Genomic DNA, 23,265 nt, shown 5'->3' with positions numbered 1-23,265 from the left:
TAAGTGGGCAGCTCAGTTTCGTCCCCAAGAAGTAGCTGCACCTCCAGGGTTCCCGGATTTCCCCCTCCCTGCCAGGGGGTGGGGTGGCTGTGACAGGAGGCGCTCCCTGCCCTCAGCAGGCTGGAGAACAGAAAACCCAATCCCTCTGGACACATATCTGACTCCCTAATTGGCAAGGGTTAGTGCAGAATAAAAATGCAGGGTCTCTGGTTCAAAAACTATGAAGAACTTCAAGACTGTCACAGTAGCCCATTAAACCAAACGTGGATCTGCAGGGGTCCCACATCCATGAAGCCCACCCTGCTTGGCTGGGTTCCAAGAGGATAGGGACAATAATTGCTTAAGCTCCGTGGATCAAGGGCCCGGAGAGGCCTTCTGGCTCCCTGCATATTTGCTCTGATCACTCCTAAACACAATTCTGTTTCTTCCAGGCCTGGCGGGTCAGTCCAGGGACCCCAGGCCAGAGTGATGCTTCCAGGAGTCGGCGTTTCAATAATTCCTGTGCTCTCTTCTCCAGAACAAGGACCCTCTCCAACCTACCCTCATTATGTCTAACTCTTTACGGTTTAAATTGGCCAATAGGGCCAGGGAACTGTGAGGTTGTGCGATTGCGTTTTGGACTAGGACAGAGGGCCGGGCTAACCGCGTGAGAGGGGCGCCCAGCGGGACACTCGAGTTCAGGCTCTTCCCTCTTGGGGGCGCCGTCTCCAGGTTGGGGGGCGCTGAACGGCCTCACCTCAGGGTTCCCCTGGAGCCAGCACAGCCATTCGCGGTGACGATGCGCCCCCCGGCGCCTCTAGCCGGGTGCTGCGCCTCTAGCCGGGTGCTGCACCGGCCCCCACCACCCGGCTTCCAGAAAGCTCCCCTTGCATTCCGCGGCATTCTTTGGGCGTGAGTCACACAGGTTTGCAGCCAGCCCCCAAGGGGGTGTGTACGAGCCGAGCGATATAAATACGGCGCCTCCCGGTGCTCACTACGCGGCGTCGCCAGAAGGAGCGCTCGGGCGCCGGGTGCCGCTGACCGGTGAGATGTCCCCCGTCTTCCCTACCCTTGCGCAGACCGCACCGGGACGGATGGGCGGGCAGGGGGTGGCAGCCAGGCAGGGAGAGATGACACAGCTCACAGTCACAACGCCTGCGCTTTCGATGGAGCCCAGGAAGCAAGGGAGGGGAGATGGCCGGAGCCCCGTCACCAGGCAGCTTAGCCAGGGGCCCAGCGCACTCACCGCCTGAGCGCAGGAGCTCCAACCACAATTCTGGGGCGGCGGAGTGGGGGAGTAAATAGAGCAGATATAATGATCATCCTTTCGCAAATATGGGGAAACTGAGGCCCGAGACCTGCCGCGTTGCAGGGGGCTCAGGCTAGCAGGTGACGGAGCTGGCCTGCACGGAGCTCCTTCCTGCAGCGTGTCCCCTGCGAAGATGCAAGATGCGGACCTCTCAGCTGTGGCTGTCAGCTTGCATGCATGAGTCATCCAGTTTTCTTATAAATTCTCTAGCTCTCTGGACCCTGTGCCTGTAAGTATGAGGCTGTGGATTTAAGTATATGCTGCAACCACCGAAATCCTAAGTCACACAAGCTCCCCCAGGCCTCCCATCTCCGATTCCACCGTCTCATTTTACAGATGATAATGAGGTTTAGGACTGATGCCAACACTAAACAGCAAATAAGTATCAGAATCGGGGTTAGAGCCAAAGCCTCCTGACCTTCCAGAATTTCTGGACCCAGATTAAAAAAAAAAAAGAAGCTGATTCTTTTTAAAGGGAGAGGTTAGGAATTTAAGGTAAGTACAGATAGTATTTTAAAAAGACGCCCATGAGAATGTAAGTTATAATAGTTGTGGGTCATTAGACACAACCGAAATGCCCAATCTTTGTGAGAATAGTAAAATTAACTTGGGTCCATGAGAAAGTGGAGCATTACATAGCCACAAAAGTGTGCTTTTAAATAATATTTGAAGATAGTGAATGCGAAGAATCTGGTTGTATAAACTGCGTAGAAGAGAAGGAAATAGACCACAGTGCTAACACTTGCCTCAGGGTGGTATGAATTACAGGCGACGATTTTTCTTATTTTCTCTTTGGTTTAGTTTCCTCCATTTGAAAAGGCAGATAGGAGCGGGGCTTTGGGCTTGAAACCCTCACCAGCTGGGCCCTCTTTGCTTGTCTTCCCATCCTCCCCGCAGCTCGATGTGCACGGTCATTGATTTTCTTTCTTTTCTTTTCTTTTTTTTCTGAGACTGAGTCTCACTCTGTTACCCAGGCTGGAGTGCAGTAGCATGAACTCTGCTCACTGAAACCTCCGCCAGCCATCTGGGTTCAAGTGGTTCTCGTGCCTCAGCCTCCCGTGTAGCTGGGACTACAGGTGCACGCCGCCACACCTGGCTAATTTTTGTATTTTTAGTAGAGACGGGGTTTCACCACCTTGCCCAGGCTAGTCTCAAACTTCTGACTTCAAGTAATCCATCTGCCTCGGCCTCCCAAAGTGCTGGGATTACAGGCGTGATGGCGCATGGCCACGTCATTGATTTTCTTAAGCCTCCAGACCTGCCTGCTTGGAAACCTTTTGGGAAGCTGCTCAGTTCAAAGCTCCCAGGAGGGTGTGCTTGGAACAGAGTTGCTCGTGGTCCCAACCCTACCTCCTCCTCCTATTCCCCGGCACAGCCCCTCTGTCCACAGAACCGGCCTTTTCTGGTAGAAGGAGCCAGGTCGGGTGGTTTCAGCCTTCTTAGGGGAATGAGGCTGTGTGCTAGTGCATTGGCCTTGGCCTGGTTCCTCTGCCCAGGGCAGCTGGCAGTCAGGCTCCCAGGAGGCAGAGGAGATGACGGAGGAGGTGAGTCCGAGCAAAGGAAGGGAGGTCGGCTGTGCAGCCATGGTTCTAGAACATTCCTCAGATCAGCAGCATCCATATCACCTGCAGACTGGCTGGAAAAGCAGATTTAGACTCAGAACTAACATTATAACCAGCCTGCAGTGATTCATAAGTACTTTAAAAAGTGGTCAATCATTTCACCAAAGCAGAGCCACACAGTAGTCCGGGGGACCACAGGTGACCTCTGTGTGTCGCCTTGGTTTCCCTGCCCCTCTCTAGACATGTTGATTAGACACTGCCAATGCCCAGCCTCAGCCCTCAGTCTAATTTTGAAGCAGTCAGGATTTACTATGATTACATAAGACCCTCGTGTTTACAGAACGCGTTCCCCTCTCTGAAGTCTGGATTAGATCCATTTTACAGATGAAGAAACTGAAGCTCAGATATTTAAGTGACTTAGAAGCAAGCAAAGAACACTGGGCTAGGGGTTGGGAGGGCTGGGCTCTTATCCTGGGGTTACCACAAGCATACTATGGGCCCTGGAGAGCCCTGTGCCATCTCTGGGCTTCAACCTCCCCACTAAGGTAGAGGGGTTGGGTGAGAGAACAACTCCCTTCCCAGCTCTGAGCTGGATGGCTCACCAGGGACCCCAGGCTGTCTGGAGCAGACTCTGTGCCCGCTGTTGAGTCTGGAACTCCTTTCCTGCATCTTGCCTTTGGCTGCCCTGTTCTTCAGGGCCCAACACCCTGTCTTCTGGTCAGAACCTAGGTCTGAATGGGTTTTTCCAGAAGTTGTTGCTTTCAGGGGCACCTGGCAGAGGGGTGTTTCTGGCTGCCTTTGTCTCTCTGGCATGACAAAGGCTCTGTTCCTGCTGGAGGCATTTCAGGGCTCAGTGGGCAGCTGAGGCAGAGCCCGTGAGACCACAGCCTTCCTGGTGAGCCTGGTCTCTGCCACCCACCCCGTCTCTGGGGAAGGCGCTGACCCGTATCTTCTCCCACGCTGCCCCCTGGCTCTGTGCGCCTGATTACTTCTCATGAGAGGCGCTCCTTATTAATGTCCTACCAAGTGTCCAGATGGGCCTGCCGGGCTGTGCTGGCGGCTTTGGATGTGAACCATTTCAGGAAGGGGAACTCCACCTTCCTGTTGGTTCTGTTATGGGAAATGAGTGAGCTCAGATAAGCAGTTCCTGGGAGGGGGGATGATGGAGAGGGTGCAAGGGGAGGGGTTTCTGTTTTATGCAACAGCCTCAGCTTCTGGGAAAGGGTCCATGGTGTAAGACCAGGGTTGTGGCCTGTGCCCCCTGGCTCAGGGCAGCCAGCCCAGTGGTGGCAAGAACACTGGCAGGGCAGCCTGCTGTGGGCTTAGAGGGATGGGTCGTGTGGAGGGCCTGGCAGAGCAAAGGGACTCATCCTTCCAAAGGGACTTTCTCTGGGAAGCCTACGCCTCGGGCCACTGTGAACCCTCTCTACTTTTAGAAGGGAATTGTTCTTCCTGGCTTCCATGACTTCTACCCCTGAATGCACAGGCAGCCCAATCCAAGACTCCCACTAGAGACGCAGATGGATTCGGTGTGAGGGCAGCTGCTGCTGCCTCCAGCTCTTGAAAATCAAGTTTGGGTGGGCCGGGTGCAGTGGCTCATGCCTGTAATCCCAGCACTTTGGGAGGCCGAGGTGGGCGGATCACGAGGTCAGGAGATGGAGACCATCCTGGCTAACACAGTGAAACCTGGTCTCTTAAAAAAAAAAAGAGAGAGAAAAACAAAGAAAATCAAGTTCAGGTCGTGCTGAGACTTCCTGGGGGCTGCAGTGCTGTGGTGGATGGGGGGTGTCTGCTGGGGGAAAGATGTGGAGGCACATCGCAGAGGACGGGGCTGGTCTCTGAGATGCAGTCCCTCTGTGGAGGTGGCATGGGGAGGGACGGATGCGTGACCCAAGGGAGATATTTTCACTGAAATATCTGGACAAGGAGGCCGGGATGCAGAAAGCCTGTGCGCCTTGCTGATTGCGGGGGAGGATGTGGCTTGGACAACAGCCTGGCTCCTCTGATGCCAGGGTTCTTGTTTCTTCCACTGGTTGCTGCTGTCCTGCAGTCCCTCCCTCCCTGCACTTCCTGCCTTCGCTTTCTTTTGAGGTGTCCATGGCAAGTCTGGTCCTTTCCCCCCATTTCCTCAGGGATAAAAGTGCAGCAGTGCTAATGAGGGGGACAGCGAGGGCGGTGAAGCCCTGGGGAGCTGCTGCAGGCGGCAGGTGGGCGGGATGCCAGCAGGCTGTCTAGCTGTTCCATGATGGTCTCCTGTTCCCTGCAAACAGAGGCGTGCGAGGACTCAGAATTAGAGGCATGATGAAGACTCTGCTGCTGTTTGTGGGGCTGCTGCTGACCTGGGAGAATGGGCAGGTCCTGGGGGACCAGTCAGTCTCCGACAATGAGCTCCAGGGTGAGTAGACCAAGTATGATGTTCCACAGGGTGGTGAGGTCAGAGGGCAGGGCTGCCAACTCCACTCAGGGCATCTCTATCAGGCCCCGAGTGTTACAGACCATTTGATCTCGTGCACTGGATCTGGGTGCTTGTGTCTGGACACCCTCCGAGCCTCAGCTCCCAGGCCTCTGCGGGCATCAGGCTGTCGGCATTTGCAGGCAATTCCCAAGCCCATTCTGACTGCTGCATTTCACTCAGCTGCTCCCTTCCCAGGTCCCTTGGCCCAGCTCCCAAGCCTCCTCCATGAAGCTGTGTCTGGACCATCGGAGCTCTTATCCCTCTCCCGTTTGGAGTTTGTCCCTCCTGGGAGCTGACCGCTTCTGCAGGATCATTGTTAAAAACCCAGATCAGGCCAGGCGCGGTGGCTCAAGCCTGTAATCCCAGCACTTTGGGAGGCCGAGGTGGGAGAATCACGAGGTCAAAAGATCGAGACCATGGTGGCCAACATGGTGAAACCCTGTCTCTAATAAAAGTACAAAAATTAGCTGAGCGTGGTGGCAGATGCCTGTAGTCTCAGCTACTCCAGAGGCTGAGGCAGGAGAATTGCTTAAACCCAGGAGGCAGAGGTCACAGTGAGCCGAGATCGTGCCACTGCACTCCAGCCTCGGTGACAGAGCGAGTCTCTGTCTCAAAAACAAAACAAAACAAAAAAACCCCAGGTAAGACCTGGGTGTGTCTGTTCCACTTCTCAGTTGGGTGACTGAGCCACTATCTTGATCTCATGACACTTTCCCCAACCCCTGTTTTATTGAGATAATGAACAAATAAAACTTGTGTGTATTTAAGGTATATGACGTGATGTCTTGAAATGTGCATACATTGAAATGATGACCACTTTTATGGTGGGGTGGTAGGAACGCTTAAAATCTCTCAGCAAACTTCCAGGTACAGTATGGTGTTATTAAGTACAAGCACCACCTGTGTGTTAGACCTCCAGAACCTACTCCTCCTGCCTGACTGACACTTGGACCCTCTATCGTACCACACGTCCCATGTCCCCCTCTGCAAAGTGGGCATGGTAGTGGGGCTGGAGCATTCTGTAAACTGCACATGAAGCGTTTGGCACAGTGCTTGGCGTGGGATAAGCCCCAGTGAAGTGGCACTTAGGGGACACGGTGTTTCGCTGCATCTGTCACCAGTGCTATGCCTTAGTCATTTCCTCATCTTCTTATTTCTGTCACCTGGCACTGTGCATTGGAAAAAAGAAATACACGTCTGGTTAAACTGAACTCTAGAAAGATTTGTGTCCAAAATAACAATATTTTATATTTTGATGCTTCAAAGCTGACCACTTCTGGGTTTTTAAAAAATATTTTTCCTTGACAAGTTTCTTCTGCACCCGGCTCATTCTCCAGGGGCACACGGCGGTGGCTGGGCACAGCTCTGCCGTTTCTCCCCTGGGTGTGCTGGCTCCCATGGTCTGCATATCTGAGCAGTGAGAGCAAGGAGTCTGTGATGGGAGCCTGTGCAGGGCAAGGCTGGGACTGCGCTGCTGCCTGCCGTGGGTGGGGGTGGGGATCCCAGCCTTGACAGCCCCTTAACTGAACAGGCCTCTCTGGCCATTCCTGCTCACTCCAGGGTTATATCCGAGGCCATCCCTTCCTCTCACCTCATGCTACCTCTTGTGCTCCTCTTGCAGAAATGTCCGACCAGGGAAGTAAGTATGTCAATAAGGAAATTCAAAATGCTGTCAACGGGGTGAAAGAGATCAAGACTCTCATAGAAAAAACGAACGAAGAGCGCAAGACACTGCTTAGCAACCTAGAGGAAGCCAAGAAGAAGAAAGAGGTCAGGAGGAGCGGAGACGGCTGCCCAGCCTTGACCATCCCACCGGAGGGTGGGGGGAAGGGAGGGGATCACAGCGCGGTGCCTTGCTGGGTTGCCATGGTGACCTGCAGTCCTCCCAGGCTGTGTCAGCTGATGCCGCAGTTAAGAAGGAGGGAAGGTTTATTCGCGTTTGAAAGCATCAGGGGGTGAGATCTTGGATCTGGATTTGTTATGAGCCTGGCTCAGGGCCTAATGCCCAGATTCATTTCAATAGATGTTTCTAAACCCTGACCACGTGCTGGCTCCAAGCAGTCTCTGGATGGGGTGGCAGCAGGGGCCTGGAGCGGGGTGGTGTCCAGCCTTCAGGAAGCTTATCTAGTAGGGGTGATACAGTTAGGGTTAAGGCAGGCACACACTCTGCACCCTACATCTTCCTAGAGTTCTGGACTACTTCATAAAGAAACATCTTAAGGCCAGTAGTGGATGTAGCAGATCTAGCCTGCTTAGTGATTTGACAAAGCTAAAACACTGTAATTCAATGAACAACTTATTTAAGAAATCAAGTTCCCTGATTATCCTAAAAACCTACTCTCATGGTCGCACTACTTCAGATGCTAAGATGTAGCTACCTGCCAGCTTCATGATCCATCATACACGTTAAAAGCAATTCAAAGGCTCTGAGAAGTTCTGCAGTAAAGAAACCTGTATAACTCCAGGAAACCCAGAGTTTTCCAAATTGACCAGGGAATTCCTTTTTTTTTTCCTGGCAGCTTTGAGCACAGTTCCGTGGGAGCCACTTCAGGGAATTTTGGCCCGGATACGGCTCTAACTTTTCTTCAAGCTTCATGCCCTTTCTTGGCATCAGTATCAGTTCTCACCATTCTACGAGAATCCTCACAGCTCCTGGGGAAGGGCACATTCTGTTCTCACATTTTTGCTGTTATCATTGGAGTTTGACATTCAGCAATTCTGGTTTTATGATAACGCACGTCAAATTTGGAGAAAAGAGCCTGCTCCTTCTTAGTTGAGAACTAGGTGAACCAGAAGGAAAGGGAGCAGGCACCATGGGTGGCACTTGTACCCTGGCTCAGTGGGAGGTGGGTTGTCCATCCCCAGCAGGGGACAGGGGGTGATGGAGCAGGACACAGACCTCGAATAACTCTGGGGTGTGGATGGTCTAATTTTTTTTTTTGAAGACTAATACTCATTCACAGAGACTTTAATACAGAAAAGTAGAAGAGGAAACGTTCCTCCATAATCCTTTTGCCCAGGGAGAAATCACTGTTAACATTTGATCTATTCCTTCCTACTCTTTTCCTCTGCTTTTTTGACAGTGGCTATATTCAAAATTATGAATTTTTAACATAAATGGTACACATAATATTCAAAATGGATTATAAACATCCTTTATAATGATGTACCATCTATCCTTTGTATGAACCACAGTTTAACCTGTCTCTCACTTTTAAACATCTGGGTTGATTCTGAATTATTTTTTTGCCATAAATTCATACTGTAACAAATATTTTTAGGCATCTTTTTCTTTGTCAGGGGATTCCTTTGAGATAGAGTCTTTTTTGTTATTTATTTATTTATTTTCTGAGACAGAGTCTTGCTCTGTCACCCAGGCTGGAGTGCTGTGGTTCAATCTTGGCTTACTGCAAGCTTCTGCCTCCCGGGTTCAAGTGATTCTCCTGCTTCAGCCTCCCAAGTAGCTGGGAGTACAGACATGCACCATCACATCCAGCTAATTTTTGTATTTTTGGTAGAGACAGAGTTTCACCATGTTGGCCAGGCTGGTCTCAAGCTCCTGACCTCAAGTAATCTGCCTGTCTCGGCCTCCCAGTGTTGGGATTACAGGTGTGAGTCACTGTGCCTGGCCTGAGATAGATTCTTAGAGAATCATTGGGTCAAGTGGCATGGGCCCATTAGAGAGTTTTGATAGCTGGTGTGGCTTTGGTGTTGAAAGCCTGCCAATCCCTTTGTGTGCCAGGGGTCATGGTTGCAATAGAAAGACAAAATTCAGGGGTCCTGCAGCCTGCTTTGGAAGATGACATTTAAACATCAGAAGCAGAGAATAGAAAATTAGGCTTCAGTGAGAGGTTATTCATTGAGCAGATGATCAGTGCACCAGGTCAGAGAGAGGTGGTATCCACATGGGTTCCAGGAGTTGGGAAGCTTCCAGGAGTTAGGGAGCAGTTGGATCTTGAAGGGTGGGTGGATTCTTAGAGCCAGGTGGGAAGTGGATTCCAGGTGCATGAATGAGGGGAAGCCTGAGCCAGAGCAGGGGTGGGCACTTCCTCGCTGAGTGGCCAGCCTGTGAGAGGGCCTGCCCTGGGGCAGAGGGCCTGGCACCCAGCACCTCCTTGGGTGTGTGAGCCTGTGGTCTCTGTGTGGCTCAGCCAGCCTGTGTCTTCCTGTAGGATGCCCTAAATGAGACCAGGGAATCAGAAACAAAGCTGAAGGAGTTCCCAGGAGTGTGCAATGAGACCATGACGGCCCTCTGGGAAGAGTGTAAGCCCTGCCTGAAACAGACCTGCATGAAGTTCTACGCACGCGTCTGCAGAAGTGGCTCAGGCCTGGTTGGCCGCCAGGTGAAAAGGGGACATGAGTGGCCAAAGCTCTGAGTAGGGAAGTCAGGGAACCTAGTGACATATGCTTCATTCCACATGCCAGATGCAGCTGACTAGTACTGGCTGGCTTCATGGGGCCCAGAGTGCCATGCTCCATTAGTAATGTCTAGCATGAGTGCAGACAGTGGAGTCATCAAAAGGAAGTAAGTCAGGTATCTGCCTTCTCTTAGAAGACTCTTACGCAACAGCGCTTAGCTGGATGACATAACAAACCGCTTCGTGGGATGGCAGAGTCCTGTGTCCATTTATGTGGAAGGATTTAAGAATTTTTTTTTTTTGAGACAGGGTTTCACTCTGTCACTCAGGCTGGAGAGCAGTGGGTGTGATCATGGTTCACTGCAGCTTCGACCTCCTGGGTTCAGGCGATCCTCCCACCTCAGCCTCCCAAGTATCTGGGACTATAGGCACGTGCCACCATGCCCAGCTAATTTTTGTATTTTTCTGTAACATGGGGTTTTGCCATGTTGTCCAAGCTGGTCTCAAACTCCTAAGCTCAAGTGATCCTCCTGCCTTGGCCTCCTGAATTGTTGGAATTACAGGTGTGCACCACTGTGCTCAGCCAATGTAAGGATTTTGTTGGTTTTTGTTTCTGAGATGGAGTTTTGCTTTTGTTGCCCAGGCTGAGGTGCAATGGCACGATCTCGGCTCACTGCAACCTCCGTCTCCTGGGTTAAGTGATTCTCCTGCCCCAGCCTCCAGAGTAGCTGGGACTACAGGTGCACAGCACCACACCTGGCTAATTTTTGCATTTTTAGTAGAGATGGGGTTTCGCCATGTTGGCCAGGCTGATCTTGAACTTCTGACCTCAGGAGATCCGCCCGCCTTGGCCTCCCAAAGTGCTGGGATTACAGTTGTGAGCCACCATGCCCGGCCAATGTAAGATTTTTTAGTACCTTAGTATTGCTCCTGTCCTCCACTGTGGGGCTTTTTTGATTGGGACTCAGTGAGTTCTTCCAATGCTTGAAGTTACACCAGTTGGCCCTTAGCTGAGCAGGGGTGGGTATCATTGGTGGCCAAAGATGACAGTGGATGAACCTGAAATATTGGGCCTTGTGACTCTCATGGCCTCCCAGGTGTCTCGAAATGGTCCCCCATGGAGGCAGGTAGAAGGAAGGGCATGGACCTGACAGTTGGGGTGCTGGGGGCCAGTCCCAGCTGGGCTGTTGGTCACGTGCTGTGTGACCGTTACCACAATGGGCAGGGCCTGGCCTGGCTCACTGAGGGGTGGGAGGCCGGGAAGCTGTGGCCTTGGCGAGCTTCTCCTAACTGTGCCTGTGCCGGCTGTCACAGCTCGAGGAGTTCCTGAACCAGAGCTCGCCCTTCTACTTCTGGATGAATGGCGACCGCATTGACTCGCTGCTGGAGAACGACCGGCAGCAGACGCACATGCTGGATATCATGCAGGACCGCTTCAGCCGCGCCTCCAGCATCATGGACGAGCTCTTCCAGGACCGGTTCTTCGCCCGGGAGCCCCAGGACACCTACCACTACCTGCCCTTCAGCCTGCACCACCGGAGGCCTCACTTCTTCTTTCCCAAGTCCCGCATCGTCCGCAGCTTGATGCCCTTCTCTCCGTTCGAGCCCCTGAACTTCCACGCCATGTTCCAGCCCTTCCTTGAGATGATACACGAGGCTCAGCAGGCCATGGATGTCCCCTTCCACAGCCCAGCCTTCCAGCACCCGTTCCCAGAATCCACACGAGGTGAGAAGGGGTGGAAGCTCACAGCCTTCTGAGTAACCCATTAGACACCGACAACCAGGCTGAGGGCCCAGCGAGTGTCATCTCGATTTTTCCCCAGTAATATCACGAGGGTGGTGTTATCCTTATTTAAAGAGGAAAACAACAGAGCTGGGCATGGTGGCTTCATGTCCTTGATGCCAGCACTTTGGGAGGCCAAGGCGGGAGGATCACTTGAGGCCAAGAGTTGGAGACCAGCCTGGCCAACATAGTGAGACCCTGTCTCTACAAAAATAAAAACTTAAAAAATTAGCTGGGTGTGGTGGTGCACACTTGTGGTCCCAGCTACTCGGGAGGCTGAGGCAGGAGAGTCACTTGAGCCTAGAAGCTGGAGGCTGCAGTAAGCTATGATCGCACCACTGCATTCCAGCCTGGGCAACAGAGCGAGACTCTATCTCTAAAATAAATAAATAAAAATAACAGTAGGAATCAGTGGGGTCCCTTTCTGCGTGGCTGGATGCCTGACTCTTTTTCCCTCGTGCGTCCCCAGAAGGTGACGATGACCGGGCCGTGTGCAGGGAGATCCGCCACAACTCCACAGGCTGCCTGCGGATGAAGGACCAGTGTGACAAATGCCGGGAGATCTTGTCTGTGGGTGAGTTGCGGTCCAGATCGCAAGCCGTTCCCTCCGATCACTCGTGTCCTCGGGTCACCGGCGCCTCACTGGTGCTATCTTTGTGGGGTCAGACAGATGAGCATTCGGATTCCAGCTCTGTGGCCTTTGAGCTGTGGCCCAGGGCAGGTCCTGAGCCTCACGCAGCTTGGGTTCCTCATCTTAGAATGGGATGAAGATGTGAGGCTATCCCTGAAGTCAGTGAGACATTGTTAGGGATATATAAGTGGCCTCTACCTCGTCGGGCCCATGATGGAAAAAGTCATCCCCCTGGGACTCCCAGTGATTCTGTTCCCAAGTGCCAAGTAAAGTAGGCATCTTCATTTTCCACTGCAGATTATGAAATTGCAGACAGTATGTATTTTGTTTAGTAGAACTTATCAGAGGCCAAGCACTGTTCTAAACACTCGACATATATTTCCTCATTTTCTCAGAATGACCCTCTGAGGAAACCAAGCCACAGAAAGGTTAAGAACTTATCCAAGATGGACCAGACGCGGGCGAGCTGGGCTTCACTCCTAGGTGTTTGGGAAGTGTTCTTAACCAGGGTGTGGTGCTGGGACCCCTCGCAGCCTCTGGCCACAGGGGTCACAGGTCTCCGTATCTGGGCAGCAGTCCCTTTGGTTGGCTGGTTGCTCCTCTAGGCAAAGGGAATATTTCCCTTCAACCGTCCCTGTCTGTTTCATCAGCTCTGGTTATGGGTTAACTTCTTTCTGCTTTGAGATAACAGCTGTGATATTTGGAATGGTTCCTGGTACATAGCTGTGTATGCTTAGAAAGAGTTATTTGTTTCCCCTTGTAAACAGCTTATCGATCTGGTGGCTTTGCTCTTACTTAATGCCTAGTTTGAGTTTGCCATGGCAGGCTGCCAGGGTCTAGTTAAACAGTCCTAGCCTCACTCCTGTAATTTTAGAAGCCACTGCAAAATAAACAGTAGTGCTTTAAAGGCTGAAGTTGCAGGGTGTAGATGAGGGGACAGCCAAGCCTTGGGGCTTTTTCTATAAAAATATCACAGAGTGGCATCAATTACATGGTACCTCACTGCAAGAAAGTTAGTCACGTTAGGGCCTGAAGAAAAGACAGCCAGATGCCTCGGCCCAGATTGGACGTCTGGCACTCATTTTCTCTGTCGCCCAGGCTGGGGTGCAGTGGCGCCATCATGGCTCGATGTAGCCTCGACCTCCTGGACTCAGGCCTGGCGCCAATCTTAACAGTCATTGATTACAGCTGAGTTAAATAGTCTACACTGATGAGGACTGCCTACTGTTATTTAAGATGCTTGCAACCACATGAGCATGTACTGCCCGGGAGCTCTAAACCAGGATTTCTCAATTTCAGCACTGTTAACATATTTTTTTTTTGAGACAGGGTCTCTCTCTGTCACCCAGCCTGGAGTGCAGTGGCACCATCACGCTCACTGCAGCCTAGACCTCCCAGACTCAAGCGATCCTCCTGCCTCAGCCTCTTGAGTAGCAGACCACAGGCGTGCACCACCATGCCCAGCTAATTTTTTTATTGTTAGTAGAGAGGGAGTCTTGCTATGCTGCCCAGGCTGGTCTGCAGCTCCTGGGCTCAAGTGACCCTCCTACCTCGGCCTCCCAGAGTGCTAGGATTACAGGTTTGAGCAGTGCTGACATTTCCAACCATGTGATCGCTTGTCGTGGGGGGCTGCCCTGCGCATGTCAGGGTATTTAGCAGCATTCCTGGCCTCCACCCACTAGATGACAGTAGCTCCCTCCTCTTTGTTGTGACAATCAGCTTCAGAACTGGCCAATCTCCCTGGGTGACAGCATCACCCCAGTTGAGAACCCCTATTCTAGACTAAGTCTCTACACCCAAGGATTTTTCTTTTCTTTCTTTCTTTTTTTTTTTTGAGACGGAGTTTCGCTCTTGTTACCCAGGCTGGAGTGCAATGGCACGATCTCGGCTCACCGCAACCTCCGCCTCCTGGGTTCAGGCAATTCTTCCTGCCTCAGCCTCCTGAGTAGCTGGGATTACAGGCACCCACCACCATGCCCAGCTAATTTTTTGTATTTTAGTAGAGACGGGGTTTCACCATGTTGACCAGGATGGTCTCGATCTCTTGACCTCGTGATCCACCCGCCTCAGCCTCCCAAAGTGCTGGGATTACAGGTGTGAGCCACTGCTCCCGGCTCTCTTTTTTTTTTTTTCAAGACAGAGTCTTGCTCTATTGCACAGTCCGGAGTACAGTGGTGTGGTCTCAGCTCACTGCAACCTCTGCTTCCCAGGTTCAAGCCATTCTCCTGCCTCAGCCTCCTGAGTAGGTGGAATTATAGACACGCACCACTATGCCTGGCTAATTTTTATATTTTTAGTAGAGATGGGGTTTCACCATGTTGGCCAGGCTGGTCTCAAACTCCTGACCTCAAGAGATCCTCCCACCTCAGCCTCCCATAGTGCTGGGATTACAGGTGTGAGCCAATGCACCCAGCTGATTTTTCTTATTTTTAAATTACTTTTTGGTAAACTAGTGAAGATTATTTATTACATGTTTATTTTCAACCTGCATCTTGTCATTCTGTTTCTTTCCCCACCTAACATTTTATTTTACTATAAATGATTGCAGTCATCATCCTAAAGCATATGCAAAATCTCCCTTCCCCTGACCAATTGTGTCTGATGTACCCACCTCTGGATATTTTTGAAATAATTTAAGGGGAGAAAAACAGTAGTTTTAAGAGCTAGTGGGCAGTTTCCAGCTCTTAATGAATCTGACAACCTGCAGTCCAGGGCCAAGAGGAGTGAATTCTCTTTTCCCTGCTGTCCTGATGAACTCAGTGACCAGCCATGGGCAGGCAGGTGAGTGGGCAAAGACCCCTGGCTACCAGGTGTCAGCTACATGAACTCTTGGCACCAGAACTGCCACCTCTGCAGATATGCTCAAAAGACAAGCTTGGCCTGGGTACATTGGCTCACGCCTGTAGTCCCAGCACTGAGAGGCTGAGGTGGGCAGATCACCTGAGGTCAGGAGTTCAAGACCAGCCTGGCCAACATGGTGAAACCCCATCTCTACTAAAAATCAGCCAGGTATGGTGGTGTGTGCCTGTAATTCCAGTACTTCGGGAGGCCAAGGCGGGTGGATCACTTGAGGTCAGGAGTTTGAGACCAGCCTGGCCCTAAAAATACATAAAATTAGCCAGCTGTGGTGGCAGGTGCCTGTAATCCCAGCTACTCTGGAGACTGAGGCAGGAGAATTCTTGAACCTGGGAGGCAGAGGTTGCAGTGAGTCAAAGTTGTGCCACTACACTCCAGTCTGGGCAACAAGAGGAAAACTGTCTAAAAAAAAAAGACAAGCTTGGAGGATTATCCAGAACCACAGACCCAGGGTAGGAAGTGCCCAAGCTTAGGAGCTGAAGACCCTGGTTCAATCCTGGGCCCAGACATCTTTTCTTCTATGGCTTTAGGTAAGCTATTTATTAATCCTTCTGTAGGCCTCAGTTTTATTATTGGTGAAATAGAGTGCTAATCCTTCAGTCAGAACAGATCCAATTCCTAGAGAAAACGGATATCCAGAGAGCACCTTCTGCGGTGTCTGGGACGCAGGAGATGTCACATAAATGGCAGCTGTGAGTGATAGTCCCCCTCTCTGGAAATGATTCCTGAGAGAGACTAGGGCAGTGAGAGCCACTCCAGGTCTGAGAACTTGAGATCAGTGCTTCCGGAAGTGTGGTCAACACTGTTACCAGTTACCACTGTTTAGGTCAGTGGACGTATTTTTCCAGAGCAAGGCTTTTCAGGCTGAGCGCGATGGCTCACACCTGTAATCCCAGCACAAACAGATCGGTTGAGCCCAGGAGTTTGAGACCAGCCTGGGCAACATGGAGAAACCCTGTCTCTACAAAAAATACAAAAATCAGCTGGGCGTGGTGGCACGTGCCTACAGTCCCAGCTACTGAGGGGGCTGAGGATGGAGGATAGCCCGAGCCTGGGAAGTTAAGACTCCAGTGAGCCAAGATCTCACCACTGCACTCCAGCCTGGGCGACAGAGCAAAACTCTGTCTCAAACAAACAAAAACAAAGACAAAACTCCAAAAGACTTTCTGGATGACAGAAGCAGTGTCTAGATTCACATTCTGAGGCAAAACCTTTATTTGGTTGTGGACGATTCCAAAGAGTTTGTGGCTGTTCCGTTAGGGGAGCACTGCTTTCGCTCCCGGCTGCGTGTGGGACCTCCATTCATTCATGGCTCTATCCCTCTGTACCCTTCCCTTCACACTTCTGCCTTTCATTTCTTCCATCTCCGGGCAGACTGTTCGGCCGACAACCCCTCCCAGGCTCAGCTGCGGCGGGAGCTCAACGACTCCCTCCAGATGGCCGAGATGTTGACCAGGAAGTACAACGAGCTGCTGCAGTCCTACCAGTGGAAGATGCTCAACACCTCCTCCCTGTTGGAGCAGCTCAACGAGCAGTTTAACTGGGTGTCCCGCCTGGCAAACCTCACGCAAGGCGAAGACCAGTACTATCTGCGGGTCACCACGGTGAGCGGTGTCCCGGCCACACGCTGTGGCTGGGGAGCCCGAGCTGTGCCCGGGAGCAGGGGCACATGTGCCTTTGACCGAGCATTTATCAGGCGGCAGGAAATAGAAAACTTTAGGTGCCCTTATGGCCTTGAAGCCTCATCACCGAGGGAAAATATAACCGAGGAGCAAAGTAAAAGAGGTCCGCAGTTTGCCCAAGGTGTGAGAGCTGACCGCTGATGGGCATTTGACCCTGAATGCCTGGCGGCAAAGCCTGTATTAACGCCTGGCGGCAAAACCTGATTTAATGCCTGGCGGCAAAGCCTGTATTAACGCCTGGCTGCAAAGCCTGTATGGATGCCTGGCTGCAAAGCCTGATTTAACGCCTGGTGGCAAAGCCTGTATTAACGCCTGGCGGCAAAACCTGATTTAATGCCTGGCTGCAAAGCCTGTATTAACGCCTGGCTGCAAAGCCTGTATTAATGCCTGGCTGCAAAGCCTGTATTAACACCTGGCTGCAAAGCCTGTATTCTGTTGTTGCTGTTGCTTTTGTTTTGGTGCACAAACCTATGAATAAACCAGAAGCCTCTGTTCTTAAAGCTACGTGGCTGCTTCTGGTGTAAAATGGCTTATGAATTGGTACATCATTCTCTGCCAGTGATAAAAACTTTCTCTCTAGACCAGACACGGTGGCTCATGCCTATAATCCTAGCACTTTGGGAGGCAGGGGCAAGAGGATTGCTTGAGGGCAGTTTAGAGCAGCCTGGACAACATAGCAAGACTCCCTCTCTACAAAAAAATACAAACATCAGCCAGGTGTGGTGGCAAACACTTGTAGTCCCAGCTAGTCAGGAGGCTGAAGTGGGAGGACTGCCTGAGCCCAGAGGTCGAGGCTGCAGTGAGCTGTAATTAGGCCACTGCACTCTAGCCTGGGTAACAGAGGGAGACTCTGTCTCTAAAAAAATATAATATGGTAATAAAATAAAATATAAAAAATAAAATAAAACTTATTTCTAGTACTGGGAACCCTTCTTTTTCTTTTCTTTCTTCCCTCCAAGCCCCCTGGATTCCTTTTTTGCCCTAGTCTGACCAGTGGCTCCCCAAAGTGAATGTCTGGAAACCACTTTTATCCTCTGGGGTGCTCCCTGGGCTGGTCATTTGCAGATGGCATTTGCCTCAACACTTGAGTGTCTGTGAACCAGGTCGCTTCTGTGCTTCTGTCCATTGAGCTGTACTGATGTCTAGATACGTGAGAAGAGCTGGGGTCAGCTCTCTAGGTTTTCTTGGAGGAGCAGGAGGACTTCCCTCTCCAAAGCCTGGCTTCTGCTGCTGAATGCACGCACAGCGTTTCAGCTCTTCTCTTTTGTTCCATCTAGGTGGCTTCCCACACCTCTGACTCGGACGTTCCTTCCGGTGTCACTGAGGTGGTCGTGAAGCTCTTTGACTCTGACCCCATCACTGTGACGGTCCCTGTAGAAGTTTCCAGGAAGAACCCTAAATTCATGGAGACTGTGGCAGAGAAAGCGCTGCAGGAATACCGCAAGAAGCACCGGTAAGTTGGGGGGCCTTTCCTGTGGGCCTGCCGGGCCCCGCGGGTCTCTGGTAGCCAAAAAACAAAAAACAAAAACTGCAGACTCCATAGCCTGGTAGGAATGACTCTGCCTGGAGCCAGAGCCCAAGACAAAGCCAGGAAATTACCAGGATTTTTATGTTTCCTTTGGAGGATGTTTTACTTTGGTGGGTAACTCTTTTCTTTCAGGGAGGAGTGAGAGGTGAATGTTGCTTTTGCACCCATGGGGGCATCTGAGTCCAGCTCCCCCTGAGATGAGCTGCAGCCCCCCAGAGAGAGCTCTGCATGTCATCAAGTCACCAGGCCCCAGCCTCCTGGCCCCAACCTCGCCCAGCCTCTCCCTGCTCTGGATCCTGCACTCTAACACTCAAATCCTCTGCTCATGAGAAGAACAGACTTGCTCCCGCATGCAACTAATTCAATAAAACTGTCTTGTGAGCTGAGCGCTCAGAGGCTCCTCTTTTTATGTTGAGTTTCTGTTTCCCGGCATTCATTCATTGTGCTATGGGGGAGGGGGGTGGAAAATAAATAGAAACAAAAAAGCAGTGCTAAGATGGTATAGGGACTGTCACACGGTGGAGAATAAAAGGGATATGATGAGCAGCTCGATCCACTTCAAAAACTGCTTGCTTTCAGGAAAAGAGGTGTTTCAACAAGCCAACTAAAACATATTCCTGAAAAATGAAGACTTTCTCTTCTATTATGGAACTGTCAATGCATTATTCTACTATGAAACTTGTTGATGCCAAGATGTGGCAATCTCCTAAAGGAATCCACTGAAAGTTAGAATGAGCAGTAACAGTAAGGTATGCTTGGTATTTAACGCATAATGGATGTTTTCCTTATGAAAACATTTGGTGCCCAAGAGTCCAAATGAGGCAGTTTTATTTGTTAAGAGCTGTTGCTTTTGCATCAGTTTTCTTTGTAAAGGCTGTTGATTCTGAGTTGTAAGTGCTCAGTGTCCCAGGGGCACCTTGACTGTGGCATTGGCAGTCCCCTGCCAGTTTATATGATCTTTGTATCTTTTTCCCTGGACCACAGGAGTTTGCTTTCAGTCTGAACCGTAGCTGGACTGCAGTACCCCATGCTGCCAGCAGGTGGCCATGACTACACATGGTACCAATTTCAAACTTTTTTTTTTTTTTTTTTAGTGAGTTAGACTCACTTTATTTACCCATGGAGGAAATAAAAACCTGTGTACCCCGTGATTTGAAACCTTTGTAAAACATAATAAATGCAACATTTGGAACTATAATATAGAAACGAGATAATCATACAATGCTTCCAAATGAAGTCTCACATTGGATTTCCTGATTTTTAAGATTCCCCTCTTCTGGATAGCTTTGATGGCCGAGATAGAAGTTCATTTGCTATGTTTCCACTGAGTATTCTCTTTGATGGATATAGGATTTACGTGGTCTAAAGAGAACATACAATTCTAAAGTGTTCATGTTTGAGAGAGAACTCTGCAGTGATCAGGATTGAGCCAGTTTTAGCATAAACTTGGGACTACATTAATGATGAGGGTTGACTGCACACAGTTTCGAGCTAGAGAGTGACTCTGTCCACTATCACTGACATGGTGGAAAGCCAGATGAAACTGCGACAGAAAAATTGTCTTAGAGTCTAAATGACGTCTGCTATGCTGATATCCGTTCTGTCATCTGCAGTCATGGGCATAAACTCCTGAAGAGCACCACGGGGTCTTAGTCCATGGCATAAAGATTATTCTCAACATAGATACTGTCTTCTGCTTGGACTTCCTTTTTAACTGCATTTTGCGAAGCTTTAATTTGAAGCCTGCTAAATGAAAAACTTAGTTGTCAAATCTTATTTCTGAAGAAATACTTTCTGGCAATGATGACACCCAAAAGAGCAAGAGGCATCAAGACAGGCATACAGACTCCAGCACAGATTCCCTTAGTGGGGTGGCCATCTGCGGACTATGTGCCGGGGACAGCTGAGTTTGTTATTCCAAAGGCCATCTGAAGACCTGTCACGGTGTCATTCCCATCGGTTGTGTAGGAGTGCAGTGGCGAGCCAGCACGTCGTGTCCCTGTTGCTTCCTGCAGCGTTGCGGGGTGGGTTTCTGTTGGCTGAGGTGAAGAAGGTGGAGTAGCTGGTCCATGGTTCTGTGTGGGCGATGGCGTTGGGGGAGCAAAGGTAGAGACTGTCATTGTCGTTGGAACAGTGGTGCTCATTCGAACAGTTGTGAAGGTTGGAACAGTCTTGATGGTTGGAACAGTCGTGACAATTGGAGTAGCTGTGACCCTGGGTGGTACCGTCTCCAATGATATGGTGATTTTCATGTCATTGAACTACACCCTGTGCTCAACACGGCAACACTACAAGCCACTGTCAGATACAGATGTATTTTCTTTTCTTTTTTGGGGGGGAGTGATGAAGTGTCACTCTGTTGCCAGGTTGGAGTGCAGTGGCGTGATCTCGGCTTACTGCAACCTCTGCCTCTCGAGTTCAAGCGATTCTCCTGCCTCAGCCTCCTGTGTAGCTGGACTACAGGCACATGCCACCACGCCTGGCTATTTTCATATTTTTAGTAGAGACGGTTTCACCATGTTGGCCAGGCTGGTCTCGATCTCTTGACCTTGTGATCCTCCTGCCTCGGCCTCCCAAAGTGCTCCCAAAGTCAAAAGAGACATCCCTTTTGGAAAGATCCCCCAGTAGCTTATAGCATGTGTCCTTCTGATAGGTGACATGGGTTCCATTGGTCCAGATAATGCTATTTGGGCATCTAAGTAGAGGACATCTGCCTCTGTTCTAGCACATGGATGTGACATCTCCCCTGTAGCTGCAGGGTAGCATGGTAGATGGACCTGCCACTCCACCAACCTTTAGAGAAACTAAGGCATCTGCCGGAAGTAGGATGAGGCTTAAGATGACCACCTGAGGTGGCATTATGGGGTCGGCCAGTTAGTGAGGAGGCAGTTTTCTCCCAGTCTCAATCTTAAAGCTCAGGCTTTTCATCCATTAATATTCTCTGATTATAGAGTTCTGGTCATCAGATATACTGCAATGGAACAAAACTCATCTGGCTACATCCCAGGTGTGTAGCAAAGTCCACATGTAAATTCATAGCTTAGAATATTCTTATGTCACTGCCAAGGGGCAACTCTCTTTGAAGTTATAAGCAACAAACTTAAAGCTTAATTCATGTTCAAGGTAAGTATTTTAGTACTGCAATCAAGGAAATTCAGAGTAAAGTCAGTGTGATTCCCTTAATGATATACATTAATTAAGATTACGGGGTCAGAGGTATTTGTTTAAGTGATCATAATTGTAAAGTATACGTCACACTATGTTTCAAAAGTTACTTTCTCTTTTCCATTGTTAAGTTGCTAGACTCTGGCAGTCACTATATCCAGTTGGTTTTCTTTTCTTTTTTTTTTTTTTTGAGACAGAGTCTTGCTCTATTGCCCAGGCTGGAGTGCAGTGGTATGCTCTTAGCTCCCTGCAACCTCCACCTTCTGGGTTCAAGCAGTTCTCCCTGCCGCAGCCTCTTGAGTAGCTGGGACTACAGGCACGGACCACCACGCCTGGCTGATTTTTGTATTTTTAGTAGAGACAGGGTTTCACCATGTTGGTCGGGCTGGTTTTGAACTCATGACTTCAAGTGATTCACCTGCCTTGGCCTCCCAATGTGCTGAGATTACAGGCATAAGCCACCACGCCCAGCCTTTATATCCAGTGTTTTGGATTTTTTTTTTAATACTCTCATATACTAGCACCCTGAAAGGCAGATCCTGAAGCTGGCTCTGAGGCTTCCTGGGACCCCTTCTCTGCACAGTGACCTGGGCTTGGGGGTCCTTAGATGTCTGTCCATCCCTGACAGAGGTTCCAACCTGAGGTGCTGGAAAGACTGAGGGAGGACATGACATCACCAAGGTGTGGGGATGAGATGAGGCTAATTCTGGCTGGGAGACTGCGGACCCTGAGCCCTCAGCTTCTGGCTTCTAGGACTCTTCTGGCAAAGAAGGAGCAGGGCTTGACCTGCTGAGAAGAGAGGACTTTGACATCTGTCTGGAAAGGGAGGCAGCACCAACCCTGCTGAGCCCCTATGTTGACACTTGAGTGTCATCTGCCAGAAAATTGTAATAAGTTATAATCTCTTGTGGATACAAGGTGAAACGGCACTGGAGTTGTGCAGTGCACAGCTTGCACAACTGTACACAGTGGCCCTGGACCAATGGCTTCACATAATCTCACTAGGTTCCCATATTTATCTCCAAGGCAGGGGTTATTTCCCCACTTACAAAGGCTTCCTGGAACTGCCTGCATCACATAAGTGTCTTGTGATTAGGAAGGCCAGAATGTGGGAGCACCCACCCCAAATCTTTGCAGTCCACAGAGGCTGTTGAAGGGACTTCTGGGTAGCTCATCCATCACTGTGAAGTGGCCCGGAGTAGGGAAGGGATGGAAGCCAGGAAGTCACCTGGGTGTGCAGAGCAGAGTCCTAGTACAGAATTGGTGGCAGCAGAGAAAGAGGCAAAGCACTCTGATGTGGAAATGCCTGACATTCTCAAGCAAAGCACTTGTTCTGTTCACTGTGGAGTTATCTGGAAGTAATAGATTCTGCTTGAGATGTTAGCAGGTGATGGAACACCACTTAGAATGAATAAAAGTTTCACATTTGTGCCTTCAAACAAGCTGAGCCTCCACAATAAACTGGTTCAGGAGCTGTCATCCACAGTGACGGTTAAGGCTAAGGCTGACGCATCCTGCATCCCGGGGGGGAGGTCACTGTGAGAGAGGCTGGGCGGTGGGAAGAACAGGGAACGCTTTTTTGCAGTTGTGTCACTGGTAAATGCTGAAGCTAGGAAAGAACCCAGGTCTGACTCTGGGGGTCACAGGGCCCCACTAGAAAATAGGAAACCTCAGAAGTATCCAGTAGTTCTAGAGACAATGCAAAGAGGACTTGGGTCTCCGCGGCTTATTACAGAACAAATGATTACTAAGTCAGCCGATGTGATAGCAGCGAAGGCCAGGCCTGGGGGACACATTTACAAGGTTAATAATGAACTCTCTGTTTGCTCTTCTCTTACGCTGATCTGGTTAATGTGTGATCCCAGCCCCTCGGTCATAATCCTCCTAGATGACAGCATCGCTCAGTGTTGGCTGGGCCGCATCGGAGTGTGGACAGCTCCTCCTGCCCCGCCCCCAC

At 50.4% G+C, this 23,265-nt stretch overlaps 2 protein-coding genes across 2 annotated transcripts; one reads left to right on the top strand and one right to left on the bottom strand.

Annotated features, from left to right (window-relative positions):
- The first annotated feature begins 932 nt into the window (after positions 1 to 932).
- CLU (clusterin) lies at positions 933 to 18,529 on the top strand. The gene is made up of 9 exons (XM_012435226.2): positions 933 to 1,023; positions 5,121 to 5,245; positions 6,927 to 7,075; positions 9,478 to 9,648; positions 10,978 to 11,389; positions 11,916 to 12,020; positions 16,308 to 16,537; positions 17,893 to 18,068; positions 18,276 to 18,529. Exons 2-9 carry the CDS (start codon positions 5,149 to 5,151, stop codon positions 18,283 to 18,285), a joined length of 1,350 nt encoding a protein of 449 aa, XP_012290649.1. The 5' UTR covers positions 933 to 1,023; positions 5,121 to 5,148; the 3' UTR covers positions 18,286 to 18,529.
- Positions 18,300 to 22,758, bottom strand: LOC105705362 (hepatitis A virus cellular receptor 1). The gene is given in 4 exon segments (XM_064368732.1): positions 18,300 to 20,019; positions 20,022 to 20,054; positions 20,057 to 20,080; positions 20,083 to 22,758. Coding segments are annotated over 4 exon segments (633 nt in total). The 5' UTR covers positions 20,396 to 22,758; the 3' UTR covers positions 18,300 to 19,756.
- Between the last annotated feature and the right edge of the window lie 507 nt (positions 22,759 to 23,265).

The sequence above is a fragment of the Aotus nancymaae genome, unplaced genomic scaffold, assembly GCF_030222135.1.
Source record: "Aotus nancymaae isolate 86718 unplaced genomic scaffold, 86718_ANA_hifiasm-v0.15.2.pri h1tg000079l, whole genome shotgun sequence".
Taxonomy (NCBI): domain Eukaryota; kingdom Metazoa; phylum Chordata; class Mammalia; order Primates; family Aotidae; genus Aotus; species Aotus nancymaae.
The sequence above is the reverse complement of the archived record's forward strand: the minus strand, read 5'-3'. Positions and strand labels throughout refer to the sequence as shown.

Coding starts and splice junctions, on each gene's coding strand:
- CLU (XM_012435226.2), top strand. CDS start 5,149: ATGATGAAGACTCTGCTGCTGTTTGTGGGGCTGCTGCTGACCTGGGAG. Junction 5,246..6,926: donor CTCCGACAATGAGCTCCAGG/GTGAGTAGACCA, acceptor CTCCTCTTGCAG/AAATGTCCGACCAGGGAAGT. Junction 16,538..17,892: donor ACTATCTGCGGGTCACCACG/GTGAGCGGTGTC, acceptor TGTTCCATCTAG/GTGGCTTCCCACACCTCTGA.